The sequence below is a fragment of the Bubalus kerabau genome, chromosome 8 (assembly GCF_029407905.1).
Source record: "Bubalus kerabau isolate K-KA32 ecotype Philippines breed swamp buffalo chromosome 8, PCC_UOA_SB_1v2, whole genome shotgun sequence".
Classification (NCBI taxonomy): Eukaryota; Metazoa; Chordata; class Mammalia; order Artiodactyla; family Bovidae; genus Bubalus; species Bubalus kerabau.
Window position 1 is genome coordinate 69669018 of NC_073631.1, and position 20279 is coordinate 69689296.

At 45.7% G+C, this 20279-nt stretch overlaps 1 protein-coding gene across 7 annotated transcripts in view; it reads left to right on the forward strand.

Annotated features, from left to right (window-relative positions):
- The window catches only part of SCRN1 (secernin 1), a 59196-nt gene extending 44025 nt beyond the window's left edge, over window positions 1-15171 (forward strand). For all 7 annotated transcript variants that reach the window (XM_055590497.1, XM_055590491.1, XM_055590493.1 and 4 more), the window contains 5 exons: window positions 27-229; window positions 1058-1252; window positions 3659-3824; window positions 12413-12593; window positions 14902-15171. In XM_055590497.1, the coding sequence (XP_055446472.1) occupies window positions 27-229; window positions 1058-1252; window positions 3659-3824; window positions 12413-12593; window positions 14902-15060 (904 nt within the window). In that variant the 3' untranslated portion in view covers window positions 15061-15171. The remainder of the gene's footprint in view (window positions 1-26; window positions 230-1057; window positions 1253-3658; window positions 3825-12412; window positions 12594-14901) is intronic.
- The last annotated feature ends 5108 nt before the right edge of the window (window positions 15172-20279 follow it).

Genomic DNA, 20279 nt, shown 5'->3' on the forward strand with positions numbered 1-20279 from the left:
GTGTGCTTCTGGTCTTCTTACTTCAGGCTTGGTTTAGAGAGAGGGGCAACAGCTAAAGAAGCCTTAGACGTCATCGTCGCCTTGTTGGAAGAACATGGACAGGGTGGGAATTATTATGAAGATGCAAACTCCTGCCACAGCTTCCAAAGTGCATATCTGATCGTGGACCGTGAGGAGGCCTGGGTGCTGGAGACTGTAGGGAAGTACTGGGCTGCAGAGAAGATCACAGGTGAGTGGGGGTGGCTGGTGGGGAGTTTAAGGACAGGAAGAGCTAAGGCCATGGTGCCCAGACTTACAGACCCTCTCAGTGCTACATCTGCAGGCTCTAATGTGCTCCTCATTTCTGGGCCCCAGATACACACATATTTGCATGTACATTCCATTATTTTAAAACAATTCATTACTGGGGATTCCCTGATGGTCCATCCAGTGGTTAGGACTCCATTCTGTCATTGTCAGGTACCTGGGTTCAATCCCTGGTTAGGTTACTAAGATCCTACAAGCCGCACAGTGTGGCCTAAATAAATAAATAAATAATTCATTATCAGGGTCACTGTGTTTTTCTAAATGTTGGGGCCTGAAAAAAAATCTGAATGAAGAAGTCGCATATTTTAAAAATAAAAAAAACAAAAAACACATATATAGATTTGAGCAGAGGACGATAGTTAAGCGAGACTAAGCAACTTAGCAGCAGCAGCAGCAGCAACCTGGTGAGGAGAAACGTCTGGAGCTGCGACATTCATGAGTCTTGTTAGCAATACAGAGCCTCTTTCAAGGAACCTTTCACTTTTCTCGTGGGTAGTAAACGCTTGGGGTTTAGTTTGTCAGGTCAAGTGACTCACTCATTGAAAACGTGATAAAATGTGTCAGGGCTGCTGAAACCTTCTAGGAGGTCTTAAAAGAAGACCGGACCTTATGTTTCTCTCTTCAGAAATGGAATTGATTCCTTCATATAGTTAGAGTCAAGTTGCAGGGGAGAGCTGCCCTGTAACATCCATTTCTTGATAAAGTCTTTATAAGTCTATGTCTAAATAGTTGGATTTTGTACTCTTTACAGAGGGAGTCAAGTGCATTTGCAATCAGCTTTCGCTCACGACTAAAATTGACGCAGAGCATCCGGAACTCAGGAGTTATGCTCAGAGTCAAGGTTGGTGGACGGGAGAGGACGAGTTTAATTTCTCTGAAGTTTTTTCTCCAGCTGATGACCATCTAACCTGCTGTTCAGGCAGAGACACCTTAGAAAAGCAAGAAGGTGAGTTGGGGTGTTCCTTACAGTTCTCTCTCTCATACCATTTGTCTTGCAGCTATTTCAGAGACCTTGTTTGACCTTGGGAGAATAAGCAAAGAGGAGAAGTGGAGAACAGACCTTGTCCTGTGTACGGAAACTGACTTGTGCTAAAGTCCTTGCTGTGCAGTCATATGAACACAACTTGCATTTATTTTTACATGATGCTTTTTTATCCATGGACGTTTCCTGCTCCCATTTCTCCTTTAAATGCTGATGTCACTATGCCTGTCTTGGAAACACTTAGTGCAGCCTTGCTTATACCTCAGCATTTGTACATTTGACGTATCTTCTCTGTATATCTTCCTGTTTCATTAGCCTGCTGAGTCTTGACATCAGGGGTGCTATCTTTTATTCACCTTAGGATCCCCTTGTGATGCCTGTTATGGCCCTTTGTTCCGTGAACACTTGTTGAGTCAAATTGTTGAATTCCTTTCATGAACCCTCTATTTCCCACCCAATATTGACTTAGCCAGCATCCATTTTTAAGTAAATGTGGTGACTGGTAGCTTGTTACTTTTGTGCCTGAGTAGAAAACCCTTCCGCATAAACCACAATGGCCACATTTTATATTTGCTGGTGAGACATGTGTTTTGTGAGTCAAGCCTTTGGTGATTTAGAATAGGAGTTGACCTGTTGGCAAATGCCTGTTTTGTAAATAAAATTTCACTGGAACACAGCCACACCTGTTTATTTTCCTGTTGTTTTTGACTGCTTCCGTGCTATGTGGCAGAGTTGAGCAGTTGCAACAAGTCCAGCAGAGATTATAGGGCCCGTGTCTTTGTGTGTATGTGTGTCTGTGCTCAGTCATGTCCAACTCTTTGTGACCCCACGGACTGTAGCCTGGCAGACTCCTCTGTCCATGGGATTCTCCAGGCAAGGACAGTGGAGTGGGTTACCATTTCGTCTTCTAGGGGATCTTCCTGGCCAAGGGATTCAACACTCATCTTATGAGTCTTCTGCATTGGCAGGCAGATTCTTTACCACTGAGTCATCTGGGATGTCCTACAGGGCCCATAAGGCTAAACTGTTTCCTGTCTGGTTCTTAAAGAAAAAAATTGGCTGACTCTTAATCTAGAAGAACACTTTAGGACTTTTGCTATAAACTTAATATATTCTGGGTAGAAAGGTAAGAAAGTATCTATTTAAAAATGAGAATCTTATAAAAAAACTACAGTTTTTAATTGAAAAAATCTAACTTGGTGAAAGTATAATACCAATTGTAAAGTAGTCCTGCCAAAAATATCAAACATTGACCTGATGCAGCTTCTGGATCTAGCTACTAGTTTGCTAGAAATTCAGAGGATGGAGGAGAATATTAATAACACCATCTGTAAAGTGCAACTTAAAAAGTGCAGAGTATGGGAGACTCAGGAGAAATGGCCAAGCAAATAAAATGCAAGGGGGGAAAATGAGAGGCAGTGATTCAAAGAGTTTTAAGAGACATTATCAACCTGTCAGATCCTGGTTTAAATCAATAGATTCATTTATGAGACAGGGAGGAAGTTTGAACCCTGGATAGTTGAAGAACTTGGGGACTTGTCATTAATATTTTTAGGTGCAATGTGTTATCCATGGAGATATTTACAAAGAGGATATGAGTTGTGGTAGCAAAGTTTAAGGTACCTTTTCCCATGTGTTGCTTTGATTTGATCTTTGTGAATACAGATTGAAAAAATACTGTTTTAATGAATTACCAACAGAGGGAGAAAATGAAGAACCAGAATCCTGTGTAGTGAAAGATTTGTTAGTCTGTTATCTGAACTCAGAGCCAATAGTCCTTATGGTTCTCGATATTTGAAAGACTTCTCTGTGTATATTTACCACTGTAGAGAGGTCATTCCCTAGATATAATATTAACTCTAACCAGCAGGATTATACCAGAGAGCTTGCTTGGTGCTCTGCATAGATTGTATACTTTCTTATGAATATCATTCTGTTGCATATTGTACTAGTTGAGGAATTGCCAAGTGCTGTAGCAAAAAGACCCCAAAATAATGTGGTTTTAAAAATTTAAAAAATGCACCTTTATTTCTCTCTCCTAGTCCAAATGTATATAGACAGTCCAGGGTGGGTGGGTTACTTTACCTCAACATGTGACTTTGTTTTGTGGTCCATTCACTGGCATCTCCCAGCCAGCAGGAAAGGAGGGAAAAGAATGAAGGGCAGGCATTCCTCTTTATGGATGTGATGGGCGAGTTGCACACATCATTTCTGCTTACCTCTCATTGGTCAAGATCTGTCCTGTGACCACACCTAAAGTAGGGCTGTTCTGTTCCCAGCTGTAATTTCAGGGGTTCTGTTACTCAAAAGGGAAATAACTAATGGATTTTGGTTAGCAGCTTGCCTCCTCCCTCTCTTTTTTCTTTACAGAAAGCATCACTGTGCAGACTATGATTGATGTCCTACGGGACAAAGCCAGTGGAGTCTGCGTAGATTCTGAGTCTTTCCTCACCACAGCCAGTGCCGTGTCTGTCCTGCCTCAGAACGGAAGCTCGCCATGCATCCACTACTTCACTGGGACCCCAGATCCTTCCAGGTTTGTCCGAGACATAGTCACACAGCTGCCAAGTCTGTGCTTCCCCTGAGAGCTCACCCAGTAATCACACCCTGAGTTCCTGCCCTTCCCTGTGTATATAGTCACATTTTTCAATATCACCATGGCCAGTGCAGTACAAGAGCTGTGAAAAAGGGAAGTTCTTGGCTTTTATCATGTAGTGTTCATCATAGTCATGGAATCAAATTGTTTTAAATTCAACAAACATTTATTAATATGTATTATGGGCCAGGCATTGTGCTGTATATGAGGGATGCAAAGATAAATAAAACTCAGTGAGACAGAAGAGATAACAGGAAAGCTCAGGATTGATCAGAAGCACCAGTTGCTGTGAGTTAGAGATCAAAATGGCCCAGAGACAAGGCACATTGCAGCCACTTCAAGGGCACTGGCCTCTTCTCTAAGACATTGTGTTTTAGGGCGTTGCTTCATGCCCACACACCTCAGCAAAGGGCTTGTGGCCTCTAGAATAAACCACCTGAAGTTGAATTCTACCTCTGTCACTTAGTATTAATGGCCAGTAAGTCCCTTAACCTCTCTAAGCTTGTGTCTGTCCTATACAATGGGCACAATTCCAGACCATACTTTTTTATGCTTGTTGGGAGGATTAAATGAGATAATCCAAGTAAATGCATAACAGGTCTATCTATTATTTTAGACTATCTCTGGTCTACCTGGCAGACAGCAGCCCTTCTCAGTAACTTTCAGTGCTGCACACCAAGATCATGCCATTGGTAACTTAGACACAACCATCGTGACTTCTAAATGATCAGAATCACTTGAGGGGAGTCTTTGAAAAATACAGATGTCTTGACCCAAACCTTTTGTGTCAGGAATTTTAAGGTGGGCTTAGGAGTCTGTCCAGTAAGTCTGATTCCTCAGCCTGGAGGGCTCTAGAAGACTGCCCATTCCAGTAGGATCTCTGGTATTTTTCACGTGTTCCATTGGCTGATCATCATTTGAGTATCGGGTGTCAAACTTTTGACTCTGCTACCACGGAATCTGTAGCTGTTTGATTTCATTCCCTTCCCAGCTGAAAATACTTACTCTCCTCTTGTTGTTTCAGGAATACAGGCGACGGCAGTGCCCAGCTAGGGACTGTGTCTTAGATGACTCAGGGGAGAAACCAAGTACCTTTCCTGGCTCTTTGGCCTCCCTGTCCCAATATAAGTAGATCTTTCTAGCAGGACCTATTAATTCTAGCAGGACCTATTAAATCCCGTATAAACTATCCTTAGTCTTTCATTCACTCATTTATTCACTCAATAAGCACTTGTTAGGCACCTGCTGTGTACCAAATATTATGCTTATTATGTGCTAGAGACTAACTGTTTACAAGATAAGAGGTGGCACAAAGGAGGCAGTGAAGGTGAAACTTCACAGAGGAAGAACTCTTGAGCACTGGTGTCGTGAGAGGAGGGGTTTGTTAGGTGCTGAAAGTGGGAATGACATTCTGGGTGGGAGGGAACAGCATGTGCAGAGGCAGAGGCATGAGCCAGCATGGCACCCCTTGCAGCTGTGCATCCTTCTATAGTTTGAGTTTCCATCCGTCTCCCCACTCCCCCAGTACCTCCCAAGCCCAGTGTGGGCCCTCTGCTGGCCTCTAACCAGGAGCCTCACCCACTCACCAGTATTCCAGGCAGCCTCTCAGGACACGCCTCTTGTGTGACTCTGGCTTCTTTCTCTTGACTTGATCTCCCCGTTAGGAATGCCTGGTTCTGTGACCCCACTCCCACCCCCCTTTTCGGTCGATCAGATCTGGGGCTCGTCCTTCCTCTCCCTTGTGGATGCTGACCTTGCTTGCTGGTGGCTTTTGTGAGCACTCTGTGCTGGCCCACAGGGATATGTGTAGGCTTTCAGAGTCTGTCTGGAACATCCTGTCAAGGTCTTTAGACATTGTTTTTCCGGGAAAGGAGCTTTTGAAGGAGCGGGTTGAACTGAAGAGTGACCACAACAGCCCCCTTGGTTCCTGACTTCTCAGACACCTGCTCCAGCTGTGCTTAGAAGAGAGCTTTGTGGTGCCAGGACGTGAAGATAAAGTAATTCTGTTTCCTAGGCTACAGGACACAGCCCAGTGCAATTCTAAAAATGCGCTGAAAAATAGCTTTCTAATATCTAAAAGTGAAAATTTCAAGTAATTTTAAAAGAAAATTATTCATGGTTAAATTAATTGAGAAGACCTTAAAGGCTATTAAGGGCTTCCTGGAAGACATTCATTTTTATCATCTATGGTTAAATGAACTACATTGCCTACTGTGACTATAGAACTGTCATAGATTTTGTTTTCTCCTCTTCAGCATTTCAGTGTTTCTTTGTAATTGGGCATCCTCACCATTTTGCATTGTGTCAGCAGGAAGCATAATTACCTACTCTGGGGTTTTAGGTAATAAAATTAGGGAAATTTTAGCCGGCTTCTGCTAATGCTACAAACGTTAGAGAGATGTTTGCAGGAAATAGTTTCAGAGCAGTGGCCTTGCAGAAGATTATGATCAAAGAAGACTGTTATTTATCCTCCCAATTAATGTTAGAAACCGAAGGACATGATCATACTGTTGTTGTCTGCTTCAGCACTTCTTAGCTCTTTGCTCACTGTATTAATTATAGATCCTTCTCTCAAAATAGCTTGTTCTCATAGTCCCCTTCTTCCTTCCTCCTTCCCTCCTTTCTCTCCCTCCTGATTTGTACCAGGTATTATGTAAGTTTGAGAGTTGGAGGCAGATACAAAAGCCAGAGTTTGAGAGATAGAGGGAGATGCAGAAAAACTTTATTGAGTGGGCAAATTCCCTCATGTAATATATTCTGATGAGTCAGCTGGCGCCTCGATCATCCATACAGTGACACTGATGGGCGTTAGTGCACCAGTTCTAACCGTTTGCTTCGTGGGAGCCAATATCTGTTAAAGCTTCATCGGTATGAAGGATTGGGAAGGGAAAGAGCAGAGAGGTAGCTTCACATTTTGAGACAGTGTAATTTCCAGGTTCCATTGCTGTGTTGGAGTTTGTGAGAGCTGATGATGTCATGTCTGCCCAACCCTGTGTTCAGTAATGTCACATGGGTAGCTTGAAAGGGGTCCCAATGAGTGTGTTTACACTGTGGCGATCAGCGGACACTATGAATTAGGGCTGATGGCTTCCACTACTTAGAGGCTCTCACATCTGAGAAAACACAAATATTCAAGATACAGGAGGATAAACCAAGTGGAGGAAAGAATTAAAAGTGTTTCCATTTTAAATATTAGAAAGCTATTTCCCAACCCATTTCTTTAATTGCATTAGGCCATGTAATTCAGCCTGGAAAACAGAAAATAGGGAGGAAGTTCTAGGAAAAGAGGGTCTTTGACCCACTTTATGGCAGGGAACTGGAGAGATGCAAGGGATACAGGGTGTGTGTGTGTGTGTGTGCACGTGTGTGGTGTTTGGAGAGATGCAAGGGATACAGGGTGTGTGTGTGTGCACGTGTGTGGTGTTTGGAGAGATGCAAGGGATACAGGGTGTGTGTGTGTGCACGTGTGTGGTGTTTGGAGAGATGCAAGGGATACAGGGTGTGTGTGTGTGTGTGTGTGTGTGTGTGCACGTGTGTGGTGTTTGGAGAGATGCAAGGATACAGGGTGTGTGTGTGTGTGTGTGCACGTGTGTGGTGTTTGGAGAGATGCAAGGGATACGGGTGTGTGTGTGTGTGTGTGTGCACGTGTGTGTGGTGTTTGGAGAGATGCAAGGGATACAGGGTGTGTGTGTGTGTGCATGTGTGTGGTGTTTGGAGAGATGCAAGGGATACAGGATGTGTGTGTGTGTGTGTGTGTGCATGTGTTTGGTGTTTGGAGAGATGCAAGGGATACAGGGTGTGTGTATGTGCGTGTGTGTGTGTGTGTGTGTGCACGCGCGCATGCGTGTGCGCGTGTGTGTGGTGTTTGCTTCCTCTTCTCGCAGGTACTAGGCTTGAGAGTCTACGTTGCATCAGTTGAGACTGTCTCATCTGGTTAGTTCAAATGTCAGTGACAAGTGGAACCTTTTCATTATTGGAGATAATGTTATAGACACTGTGGTTTATGTAAATACAGGGCCACAGCCTGCATGGACGACACCCAGCTGAGGACCTTGTGTAAAATAGCCCTGCCTTTGATTTCATTCCTAACTCTCCCAACAGTATCTTTTTCCTCTCTCCCACCCCACGGTTTTGACTTTTTAAAACCTCCCAGGGTATCTGGATCCAGTCCAAAGGGTGTCCCAGGCTCCAGAAGTACTAGTTTTCTTTCCCTCTAAATGGAAACGCCCTTCACAGATAAGTTCTGCTCTCAGCCAGATGTGGCTTTAGCTATGTATGTGATTTAAGTGATTCACAGCCCAGCTGGGATGACCCATGGATGAACCATTCAGAGGGACACATGCAGTTGAGGGAAACTGGTTCTTCCAGGCCCATATCAGATTGGTTTAAAGTTTAGCAGATGCATCCAAGCAGAGCCCTTTGTGCTGCTGTTTTTGTGCGAGCAGATCCACCAGGGACTCTGGGGCAGAAGTTAAGCCCATCACTCTGGGAGTTTCTGCATCATTGGTAAGAACACAGCCATGTTTGAAGTAAGAAATGTGAGCTGGCCGGTCATACTAGAGTTCTGTGTCAGAGTCAGCCATGAACTGCTCTTGGGGTCCTCAGTATGAGTGATGAACTGGGCCCCACCGTTGCCGGGTGTGCTGGGAGGGGTGGTCATGGCCCACATGGCAGTTCAGCTTTGCCGCTGGCTGGATATATGGCCTTGATCAAGTCATTTCATCTCTCTGAACATACATTCATTCAAGTGTCATTTAAGAAGCTACCATCTGAGGTTCACTTTTGGGAAAATGTCAGAGTATCTTCTCACCTACTTGTATTTTTAATGTGATTTTCTGTAATGTTTGGTAAGAAATCAAAACATTTGGAAACCACTGAGTCTTCCACATTGCCCTTTTCTGGATCTATAGACGTAAGTGATCAGGATGGAATTATAGATAATTCCCACATTCTGGTATATTATTGTGGTTTATTATGGCAATAATTTTATTTATTCAGTCTCAAAAAAGAATCTCCCTTTAACCATTTGATGGTAAAATAATCTGGCTGCCAGTGCAGGAGACACAGGTTCAGTCTTTGGGTCAGAAAGATCCCCTGGAGGAGGAAATGGCACCCCACTCCAGTATTCTTACCTGGAAAATCCCATGGACAGAGGAGCCTGGCAGGCTACAGCCCATGGGGTCATAAAGAGTTAACACGACCAGGTGAGCACAACTACCTGACGAACATGTACTTGATGTTTTTAGCAGCTGAGGATGCTGGGTTCCTTATAGACTTCGGAAAAAAAATTCTTGGAGGACTTTGGCTGCTTTAGAATATTCTAGAAACCTCATATTATTAACTTACTTATTTTTAAAGTTAAAATGGATGGATAGGAGGGATAAACATATAGTCCCTCTGTCTTACAAATGCCACCAGACACTCTCTCAGTGATGTTAAACTAACCTCCACATGCCAATGAGTGTGGACCGGCTTGAGGTTCCATCAGGCAGGGGGTTTTGACTTTTTTTTTTTTAAACTCTGCTGTTATCTTGTGTATTGGGTGCAGAAGACCACAACTGTGCTTACCATGAACTTCTTGAAAGCATAGGTTCATAAGCCTCATGACGTAGAAAGAGAAATAGCACAATAGCTTTAGCAGTTGAAAGGGAGAGATCATTTCAGCCCATTGAGAGACAGAGAGGAAAATGAATGACCCCACAGCTGGTCAGAGGTCAAGAGGGGACACAGACCCGCATTTGGAGTCCAGCCTAATTCCCGGCCCTGCTGTGGTGAGGCAGGCAGACCTGGACAGTTGCTCAGGAGGACCCGGTGCCATGGTTCTCCCCATGGGGCCAGTTTCAGGATGGTCCTGAGCCGCATAGTAAGTAAAGCACCGAGTTCCAGAAATTAAATGACAGGCTTGCCTATGAAACATTACTCTCACTGGGACTTTGGAGAGGTGGAGAAGAGAGGTTCCGTTCAGGGGATTGTATGGGATACAGAAGTGAGCACTGTCTGTGTGGCCTGGGGCCAGTGTGAAGTGGGAGAACCCTTGTCCCAACGGGTCTCGTTGGCAGCCCAGGCTCAGCAGATCTGCTGGACATTGCCAATCCTCTGACTCGCTATGGTTGAGCCTGCCCCAGCCTTACCGCCAAGTTCAAGCTCAAGCCCATGGGAGCCCTGGCTCTCACCCTCTCTGTGCGACACCAGGCCTAGGGAGGAGGTGTGAACTATGCAGGCTCTGGGCTGCAGAGTCTCTCAGGAGATCTCAGCGCATGCCAAGGAGGCTGCAGGAGGCTTCCCGTCTGCTAGAAGACAGTGTGTGCGCCCTGACTTTTCAGGAAACCCCCGAATGCTGTCAGGCCTGGAAGGGTAGGGTGCTTGCCTGCTGTGAGGCTGCTGTGTTGTCTGAGACCAGAGGGGCCCGGAAGCAGTTAGTTCTAGATGTCTCTCTGCTGGACTCTCCCTTACCACTGCCTCTTCTGTCCCTCTCCATCCATTATCCTCTTCCAGTAAACCCTCAAAATGCCCTCAACCAAATGACCAGTTGGAGAACTCAACTCCATGGGATCAAAATTTTGTAGACATTTAAAAATTTTGCATTATTTTCTTACACTTTCAGCAGTCACCCACTTGACATTCAGGAGGAGGGAAGAGAAGTGCTGCATTTTCAGGAGGCAGTAGCACGTGGTAGTGAGTGTTCCCTCTGTACAAGGTAGCTCCTGGTATCTCAGGGAGGGAAGGAATTTGGGAGGACTTAGCCTTGTGGAATTAGGTCCAGCCCATGTGCCTGTGCCTCATACTTCTTGGTGGACAGAGCCAGTTTCCTGTATGTGTTTGCATCACCTGCAGAGAACAGCACTTAACCAGCCCCACCCACTTTACCTGGTGGCCTCCCTGGTGGCTCAGACAGTAAAGAATCTGCCTGCAATGCAGGAGACTCAGGTTTGATCCCTGGGTCAGGAAGATTCCCTGGAGAAGGGCATGGCAAGCCTCTCCAGTATTCTTGCGTGCAGAATCCCATGGACAGAGAAGCCTGGCAGGATACAGTCCATGGGGTCGCAAAGAGTCGGACACGACTGAGCAACTAAACTCATTTTCACCCACTTCACAAGCTTAGGGTGCAGCTGCTTTCAGTAGTCAAATGAAATTAACATGAGCCGGCTCTTTCATGCTGTGATCACGGTCTTTCTCTCACCTGAGTCCTTTTCCCTTGATAACCTCAGGGAACTAATCTGAGGGTTCGCTACTGGTTACTGTTGTCTCTGGTCATACTCCTTAGACCTGGATGTCATCAGTCTCCTGGGGACATTAACAAGCAGGTTCTAGTCAGCAGGATGGGGGTGGGGCCTGAGAGTGATACTGATGCTCAAGTCCAAGGACACAGTTTGGGTGCAAGGGTCATGGGTTCTCAGTGCTCTGCAGATGGTGATGTATGTGAAAATGTGTGGCACACTGGATAGCTCAGGGACCTCGGGGCTCAGGGATTCAACTTCCCAGCTCACTTCTCACCCACTGGAGGCACAGAGTGGGTCAAGGTGCACCAAGTTAAGAGGACGGAGAATAACCCCAATCGAAGCCATACACTTGCGTGTGGGTGTGTCTCATCTCTCCGATTGCTTTTGCAGGTGCCCCCATGGTGTGATTGAACACAGGCCGCCCTCAGGACCCAGAGGTGCCTGTGCTCCCCCGGAACACTGCTCTGATCGAGCTGTGTTCTTTCTGGGTGCAGAGCTGGGAGAGTAAAGCTCTCTCCCTGCTGTTTTAGTCAGCTGTGGTTGCCACAGACCCCACCGGCCTAGAATCCCAAGACACAGTTTCTTAGATACCCAGCTGTTTCAGGGTGTGTGCACATCTGGAGGGGTGTGTTGCTTGTGCCTAGGTATGCACAGGTATACACACGCATACATGTGCACACACACATGGGCACTCGCATACAGAGTCATGTCCCCAAAGTTATACCCCTTGTGCCAAAAGAGCCGAATCAAAGAGTTCTTGCTTCAGCCGCCTACTATGCCCTCGGCTGCCCTCTCACACAACCAGACTTCTGTTCTCTATGGCGTGCCCTCTCTGGGGCCCCTGGGGTTCTGTTTTGGTCATCTGTCTTCATCTGTGCCCTCCTTGAGTCTGTCAGAGATATTCCAAACATTTTCAAATAAGGTAGAACCTAAAAAAAAAAGATGAGGTCTCAGACCCTGCCTTTCCAGAGGACCTCGTTCTGTGGACCATGGTGGCAAAAGACTAACTCACATTGGTAGCCCATTGCACCCTTCCTCAAAGCACCGTGTGTGTTCATGGAACTGAAAGGAGCTCTTAAATGGCCTTCCCAGAACAAAGCTACTCTGTGTCGATGTCTCCTGGCTATAAATAGAACACTTTGCAACTTATAATCGGCAGTTAGTTTTATTAAAATAGTCACTAAAATATGCAGTTGGTGCTCTCTCTCGGGAGGCGCCCGCCTGCCACCCGCTGTGAGCTGAACCAGGAGTGTCTGCGTCCTCAGGCCCTGAACCTGGTTTGGCTGAAGCTCTCTCCTTTCTCTCCAGGTCCATATTCAAGCCTTTCATCTTTGTCGATGATGTAAAACTCGTCCCCAAAGCACAGTCTCCCTGTTTTGGGGACGATGACCCTGCCAAAAAGGAGCCTCGGTTCCAGGAGAAGCCAGACCGCCGGCACGAGCTGTACAAGGCGCACGAGTGGGCCCGTGCCGTCCTGGAGAGTGACGAGGTAAGCCTGAGTGGGGGCCCGGGTGCCGGTGAGGTCACCAGGAAGGAGAACGGAAAGCGGATAACAAGTTCATCATTTTCCTCCTCTCAGCTAGTCTGCTTCCAGAAACCCAGGCTCCTGAGGCCCTCGCTAGAATGCTGGTGCTAATTGTTCCAGCCAGCCTCTTGAAACCCAGGGAAAGCAAGCCTCCACTTTTGATGTTGTTCAAAATGCAGTGGCCTAAGAATATCCCTCTTTTACTTACTGTCCACCTGGGAATAACAGAAATGTGCAGTACTAATTGGGAGAACTGGTTTTCTGTGGTCAGAAATTCTTTGTATACTTTTGGAGGTAAAAAGTTGTATTATGGCAGCACTTTAAAGACGGATTCATAGTTTTGTTTTTTTTTAAGTGATTCTTCATCTCACCTGGAGATGGTTGGTGGTGATGGTTGCATAACTGTGAATATATTTATGCCACTAAACTGTATGCTTAAAAATGGTTAAAATGGTAAATTTTAAGTTTTGTATATTTTTTTCATGTAAAAAGTTTTTAAATTAATTGTCAGTTTTAAAATAGTTCTTCTTCAAAGTGCAACCCTCCCTCCTCCACCCAAAACTTTGGTTTATAAAGTTACATCAGTTCTAACAAGAAATATTCAACATATGCCCATAGCAGCCATTAGTGATAGGCTTTCAAGTAAAATCCAAGCCTGTATGTTTTTTAAACAATTTTGGCTGGTCTTCATTGCACATTTCTCTCTAGTTGCGGAATGTGGGCTCGAGAGTACAGGCTCAGTAGCTGTGGCACATGGGCTTAGTTGCCCCGTGACATGTGGGATCTTAGTTCCCTGACGAGAGATTGAACCTGCGTCCCCTGCACTGGGAGGGGGATTCTCAACCACTGGACCACCAGGGAAGTCCCCCCAGGCTTCTATTTTGCTGACACAGAAGGAAGGAACATAGTTGTTATGCTCATCTACTTCCCAGGCATTTATTAACAACTTGTAAAGTTCCATTTTGTTTTGAAAAGAGGGACCTCTTATAGGGAATTGGTGCACACATTTTGCATGGACTGGGTAAGCTTATTCTCTTACATCTGGTATAGTGGGCTTTCTAAGAAGGATATAAAGAAGGACAACATCAACAGTAAATCCAAGGGAGTTCAGAAAGCATCTCTGAGAAGGGTAGTCTCACTGTTTCTCGACCTTGCTCTTCTGTGCCCCAGAAATGAGCATCCTGACATGTTAAAGTCACACAGTTATTTGATATTTGTCCTACCTGCCAGATGTGTCCCTGGAACCGGAATGCTGCCACTACACTGCACTAGCTCTGCCAGGGCTGCCTGCCCTGATTGCTGATGGTGCATGTTTTAGGTGGTTGACAGTAAACCCGAGTAGGGGGAAAATGTCACTCCCTGATGCACAGTTTTCTGGTTATTTGGCAAATGAAGGCAGGGGTAGGAAGGCCCGTGTGTTCTGAGGCATCCTACACAAAATTTCTGAGAAATGAGATAGATGAGGCTGGGTGGACTTTGAAATTTGGAAATGACCATTGGTTTGAGTTAAGGCAGCACTGGGAGGTGGTGGATGAATGGTGACATCCATTTCTCTGTTCTGGGAGTAACTGGACAAACTAAAGCTTCTCACTGTCATCCACTGTGAATGAGTGACTCTCACTTGGAAGAAGAGATGTCACCCCTTCAGAAGAAACAGTAAATTGGGGATAGACATGCCACTCACGGATCCATTCAAAAGGCATTGTTGAGAGTGCCTCCTCTGTCCCACGGAGGAACATAGAGATCAACCTAGTTCTTACTCCCTGGGTGATTGTGGTCTAACAGGAGACACAGGCAAGTAGACAGACCATCATGAGACAGGAAGAGAACAGCCATGGCAGAAGGAAAGGCATTGGATGGGGGAGCCGAGAGGAAGGGCATTCTGAAGGTGGGCACGAGCTGACCAAGTGTTGGTAGGGAGCAGGGTGGCCTGTGCAGTGGCAAGAAGGAGTATCATGGGTTGGAGGAAGGCAGCTAATTCAGTCTGGCTGCCCAGAAAGGAGATGCAGGAGGCAAGGCAGGAGGTGAGACAAGCAGGAGCCTTGTGGGCTGCAGAGGGCCTTTCCCACTGTCACTCGGGAGTCTGGATTGCATCCTGAATGCAGCGGGAACTCTGTAAGTATTCCGGGCAGAGCAGTGACATCACCACATCGTGACTTTAGAAGCACCCCGTGGCAGTCCTGCAGGAAGCCCACTGAATGGAGTGGAGGTGGGCCCTCAGGGGGCTTTCAGCATCCACTCCAGTGGCCCCGACTCTTTTTGTCCTTCTCAGGAGCAAGGTCAGAAGCTGAGGAAGACGATGCTGGAACTAGAGAAGCAAGGCCTGGAAGCCATGGAGGAAATCCTGACCAGCAGTGACCCCCTGGACCCCACCGAAGTGGGGGATCTCTTCTATGACTGTGTGGACACGGAGATTAAGTTCTTTAAGTGAAGTAAGCATTCCCTTTCCCCTTCTTATTTAAAATTTCCCACCTTACTAAATTACCAGCAAAACAAACCACTCTCCTGTCCGAGTAAAATGAGAAAGTTCAGATGCGTCAAAGTCACAGTCCCCTTGTGTTCTGCCTTGAACCTCACAACGCCGCCCCCTTCTTCTGCAGTGTAGATCCCCTCCTTCTGCAGTGTAATGTGTATCCCCTTGCCTGTTGTCTGATCGTATGACTGATTGTGGATTTTAAGCTGCTATTATTGTATTCCAGTGACAATGGACACATTAGCCTTTTCTTGGGAGGACTAGAGTCCATCAAACCCGTGAAGGACAGGCTCCATGGCGCCGAGTTAGCGGGAAAGGCAAAATCTCTTGAAGTCTTACTCTTTCAGTAGCGGTTTCTTTCAGGTTAACAAAAGGCATTTGTCTGGCCCTGAGCTCTTGTGTGTGTGTGTGCCCTAGGGAGGCTTCCACTGAGACACTGAGCGCTGGCCAGTAACGCAGAATGCCCCCAGCTGTGTCTTCTGAGATGCAAAACAAATGGGAAGGGATGAAGGGGGCTCCGCCAGCTCCAGGCACAGCTCCACCCAGATTCTCTTGATCCGAAAGAACCTGTGCACTGCGCTCGTGTGCAGTGGATCCACACAGATGGCGTCCACCTTCTGTGTGAGCTGGAACCTTCCCACCCCGCCCCCCCCCCCCCATCCCCGTAGGGATTCAGGGGCGGCTGCACAGGTAACACTCCTGATCAGGGAGTGGCTCTCCTACAAGGCAAGGGGCTGTCCCTGCCACTCACCTGCCGCGTAGATGCGCTTGTGTCTTGAAATGATTCTGGGCCTAGTTACTGCCATCTAGCTTAGAATTAATTAAATGACCCTGTGGCAGAGTTCCACCCCACAAAGCTGCAAATTTCTCAGCTAATGAAGGAAGGAAAAGGAGAAACTTTTGGCTGTTTAGATTCCAGTTAAAGTAGCTGGAATAGGAGCAGCCACCCCATTATCTCAGCAGAGACTTTAATTAAACTACTTTGTTTCCCATGTTGTGGGCACATGAAGGATCTAACTTACCAGCAGAGCTCAGGAGAGCATGTGAAGAAGACCAGATGGGCTCAGCACAGGGAAGACAGAGGGCAGGAAGGCGACAGATGGATGGAGAAGCATTTCGCTCCGGGGGACAGTCCCACCCCCGCCCTTCCTGTCCAACCCTGTTACAGCCCACAAAGCTGTGGAGAAAGCACCTGCTTGCCCTGATCTTTCCCTTTATTCTTCACGCCCCACATGGCCCGGTAGCACTTTCAGGCTAGTAGCTGAAGTAGGCAGGTGGTGGTGGTGGCAGGGGTCTTACCTCCAGCTATTGAAACTCTCAACCACTCTTGACATGGGCAGAGGCAAAGATGAGGAGGAGAGGTGTACATGTTAATATAGTGATGGGTGGGAGGGCTGTGGCTTCATTTCTCCAGCCTGACCTGTACCATCTGGGCCTAATCACCTTCACTGGTGATAGGTATTTGCAAATGGAAATACTATGAGTATCAGGAGTCTTGGAAGTGACTTCCAGTTAGACTCGTTTTCCAGCTGCAATGTATCATATGCCATGAGAGCTGTAGAGGAATTGGGCCCCAGACATAGACGTAGACACTGAGGGTCACAGGTGTTACTGGAACAAACCTTTTTTTCTACTAGCTCCCCTCTAAGGGTGTAGGCATAAGAGCACTGTGAGTTTTTTGCCCAGAAGTTTTGAAAATTCTGTATGTAAAATCACTGTGAGTGATGAGACATGGGAGCAATATTTGAGCTGAAAAAACTAACAGTGATCGTTCACAGCAGCTTGTGGTTGCTGAATTTTGTCTGGGTTTGGCCTGGGCTTTCAGTGAGAGCTTAGGGTCTCCTCTTAGGTGGCATGGCCATTCTGAGAGCGTCTGTCTACAGCTGTTGAGTGGGGAAGGGCAAGGCTTGAGGATGACACAGGCACCTCATCCCCTCCCAAACCCACCTGCTGAGTGGTTATTTAAAACAAGATGATGCAAAAAGCCACTATAAAATTCTACCACATGGTCTCTCCTTCCCCTGTCATAGAAGCAGTTCATCAGACCTGGCATGTCTGAGAGACCCAAGGTGATTAGGGGTTTGAGCAAAAGAAGTCTAGTGAGAATAAATTACCCAGAGGCCCAGCTTTCATTATTATGGGCCAAGCAAAGGTCATGGATAACCCAGCCAGCCTTCTGCCACTACCCAGCCATTGTGCAGTGGGAAATAACAATGACTGCTTCTGTTAAGGACATTGACCTTAGTCCAGTAACCCAGAAAAAGGCCAACTATAACTAAGAGTTGTGTGGGTTAACGCTGTTATCACAATTGTGATGCCACTGTCTTACCACTAGAGGGCGGGGCAGCCCTTTCCTGGCAGAAGTTAGAGGCTGGGATGCTTTTCTTAGACTTGAACAGAGGTGTACAGTTAAAGCTTGAATAATAGCAGTAGACAGATTCTTTGTGCGTTGGGATGCGTGGGGAAAGACAAGAAGAGAGCAAAGAATCTGCTGATGTGGATGTTCACTTCTAGTGACAGTAACAGTTTGAAATATGCAGTTGGATTTTGAGGACACTTGCTGAGGGAGATGTTTGTTTTTAAATGCTCCTAACAGACTCTGTTTTTAAACGCTCCTAACAGACTCTGTTTTTGAAAAATGCTTATCATTACGTGGATAATTTCTTGACCAGGGATTGATTTTCTAAAGGGAAAATGAATATATGCAAGGTGAACTATGAAAATTAATGTTTAAAGGTCAGTGTGTAAATAGCTTCCTAAAATACCATTTGTGTATCCATTGCGATTTGGGGAGGGGAGGGGGCTGTGCACACCTTGTGCAGAAAGAAGACGTGGCCTTGAAGGACAGACTCTCTCCCCTGTTCTCACACCCCATAACCAAACATAAGCTAGTTAGTCTTGGCTAGTAGATGGGATTTACCACTCTAACTAAGGAGGAGCAGAAGCTCCAGTAAAAGTAAATTAGCAAAGCAGAAGTAGTACTCCTTCATCCTTGGAGATGGTCTGGAATTTTAAGTAGAATAAGGACATATTTGAAATTACGGTGATTCTTTAGTGCCCAGTAACATAAGACAGTGTTATTATTAGAAAGAGTCATTCTTATAAGCTAACAGAGCAAGTGTGTGCCCATTAGATATTAGCAGTGAAGTTCCTTCACTTTGGGATGGATTATTAGGTGTAAAAAATAATTATCAATGAGGCAAACTCCTTTGTGCCCTGCTGTCATGCCAAGCGGGTCCACTTGTTACACAGTTCTGCCCAGCCCAGCAGGAAAGCCAGGTGGGGCCAGTGTATCTGTTAAAAAACCGCCGACTGCATCCTTCACTGAGGAGGAGTCCAGTCATCTCTGGGGAAGGTCTTCAGCTGAGCTCTCCGAGGGGGGGGCGGGGCCGGGGCGGATGGGGGCGGGGCGGCAGGTCGCCCCGCCCAGCACTGCCTGTGCGTCCCTGTGGTTGTGGCCTTTCATTCCACGTGGTCTTAAGTCCCAGCTCCTCTCCTGTGGTTTGTGTCAAACGTGCTTTATCTGATTGAATCCGAACGTCCCAAGATGTCCCGTGCGGATTTCTGGTGGGGATGAATACGTGTATGTTTGCGGTCATGTCGTGAGGAGTTGAATGTGCGAGCTGGAAAATGCTAGGGGCGGGGAATAATAAAAAAGGAGAACCTTGCTGTTTCCTGCAGTGGGAACTGACTGTGTCGTCTTAATAGCCTTTTGTACAAATATCTACAAACCAGATAACTTTCCCATCCAGTGCTTGCCCTTGGAATTGTCTCTAAATACATCAAACATACAATAAAAAAGTACTGAAATTAATGTCCCAGGGCCTCTTCTATCTTGTGTTTCATTAATAAATGCGAGCATTGGCCACAACATAGAAAATGTATGAAAGGGGAAATATTTTATGCCTGGAATCTTTGGAAAACCCAATCAGTTAAGCGTTTTCTTCATTTATCTATTTCGTGGATAAAACTCACTCTTTAAAATAAACACAAAACCATGACATACCACCTCACACCCGAAAGGATGGTTATCAAGAAAACAGAAAATTAGTGTCAGTAAGGATGTGGAGAAATTGTAACCCTCTGCACTGTTGATGGGGATATAAAATGGTACAGCTGATATGGAAAACAATATGGAGGTTTCTCAAAAAATTAAAAAGAAGCCATATAAGCCAACAATTTTATTTTTGAGTATATACTCAAAAGAATTGAAGGTGGAATATCTCAAAGAGATTTTTTTTACACCCGTATTCATACTAGCATTAGTCATAATAACCAGAAGGTGGAAGCAAGCCAAGTATCCATCAATGAATGAATCAATGATACATATAGCCAAGCAGTGGGATATTCAGCCTTATAAAGGAAGGGAACTCTTGACACATGCTACAACATAGATGAGCCTTGAGGACATTATGTTAAATGAAATAAGTCACTCTCAAAAAAAGTCAAATATTATCTGATTCCACTTTTATGAATTACCAAGAGTAGCCAATCTCATAGAGCCTGAAAGTAGAATGGTGGTTGCCAGGTGCTGGAGGGCTGGGAAGGGAAATGGGGAGTCTTTGTTTAAGGGGTACTGAGTTTAAGGTTTGCAAGATGCTAAAAGAGTTCTGGAGACTGGTCACACAACATACTGAATTTGCTTAACACGACTGAACTGTACACCTAAAAATTACTAAAATGGTAAATTTTATGCTAATGGGTGTTTTACCAAATTAAAAAAAATCATCAGAATAGCTGGTGCCATCTATGCCAAGTGTCTTTATTTTAAAGCCATAGAAGCTCCATTAGAGGAAAGGATGCTACTTAAGAAAGAAATCAGCTCTTCCCACCCTTGTGACCTAGAAATGCCAGGTTCCTTCAATAATTCTGTCTCCATGTGACAGGGAAATGCAGCTGAATGTCTTGTTCTTGAAAACAGGACTTAGTCAGTGGCAACAAATGACCTATGTCAAGGTCAGAGTAAATGACGACCCCATTTATATGACAAGGAACTGTTGACTCTATTTTTATTCTCAGCTTTCTCCATTAACATAAACTCCTGCAAAGTTCCAGGGTAACAGAGTGTGTATTAGTTTTCTAGGGCTGCCATAATAAAGGACCACCAGCTGGGTGGCTGTTTATTATCTCACAGTCTGGAGGCTAGAAGTCCAAGATCAAGGTGTTGGCAGAGTTGG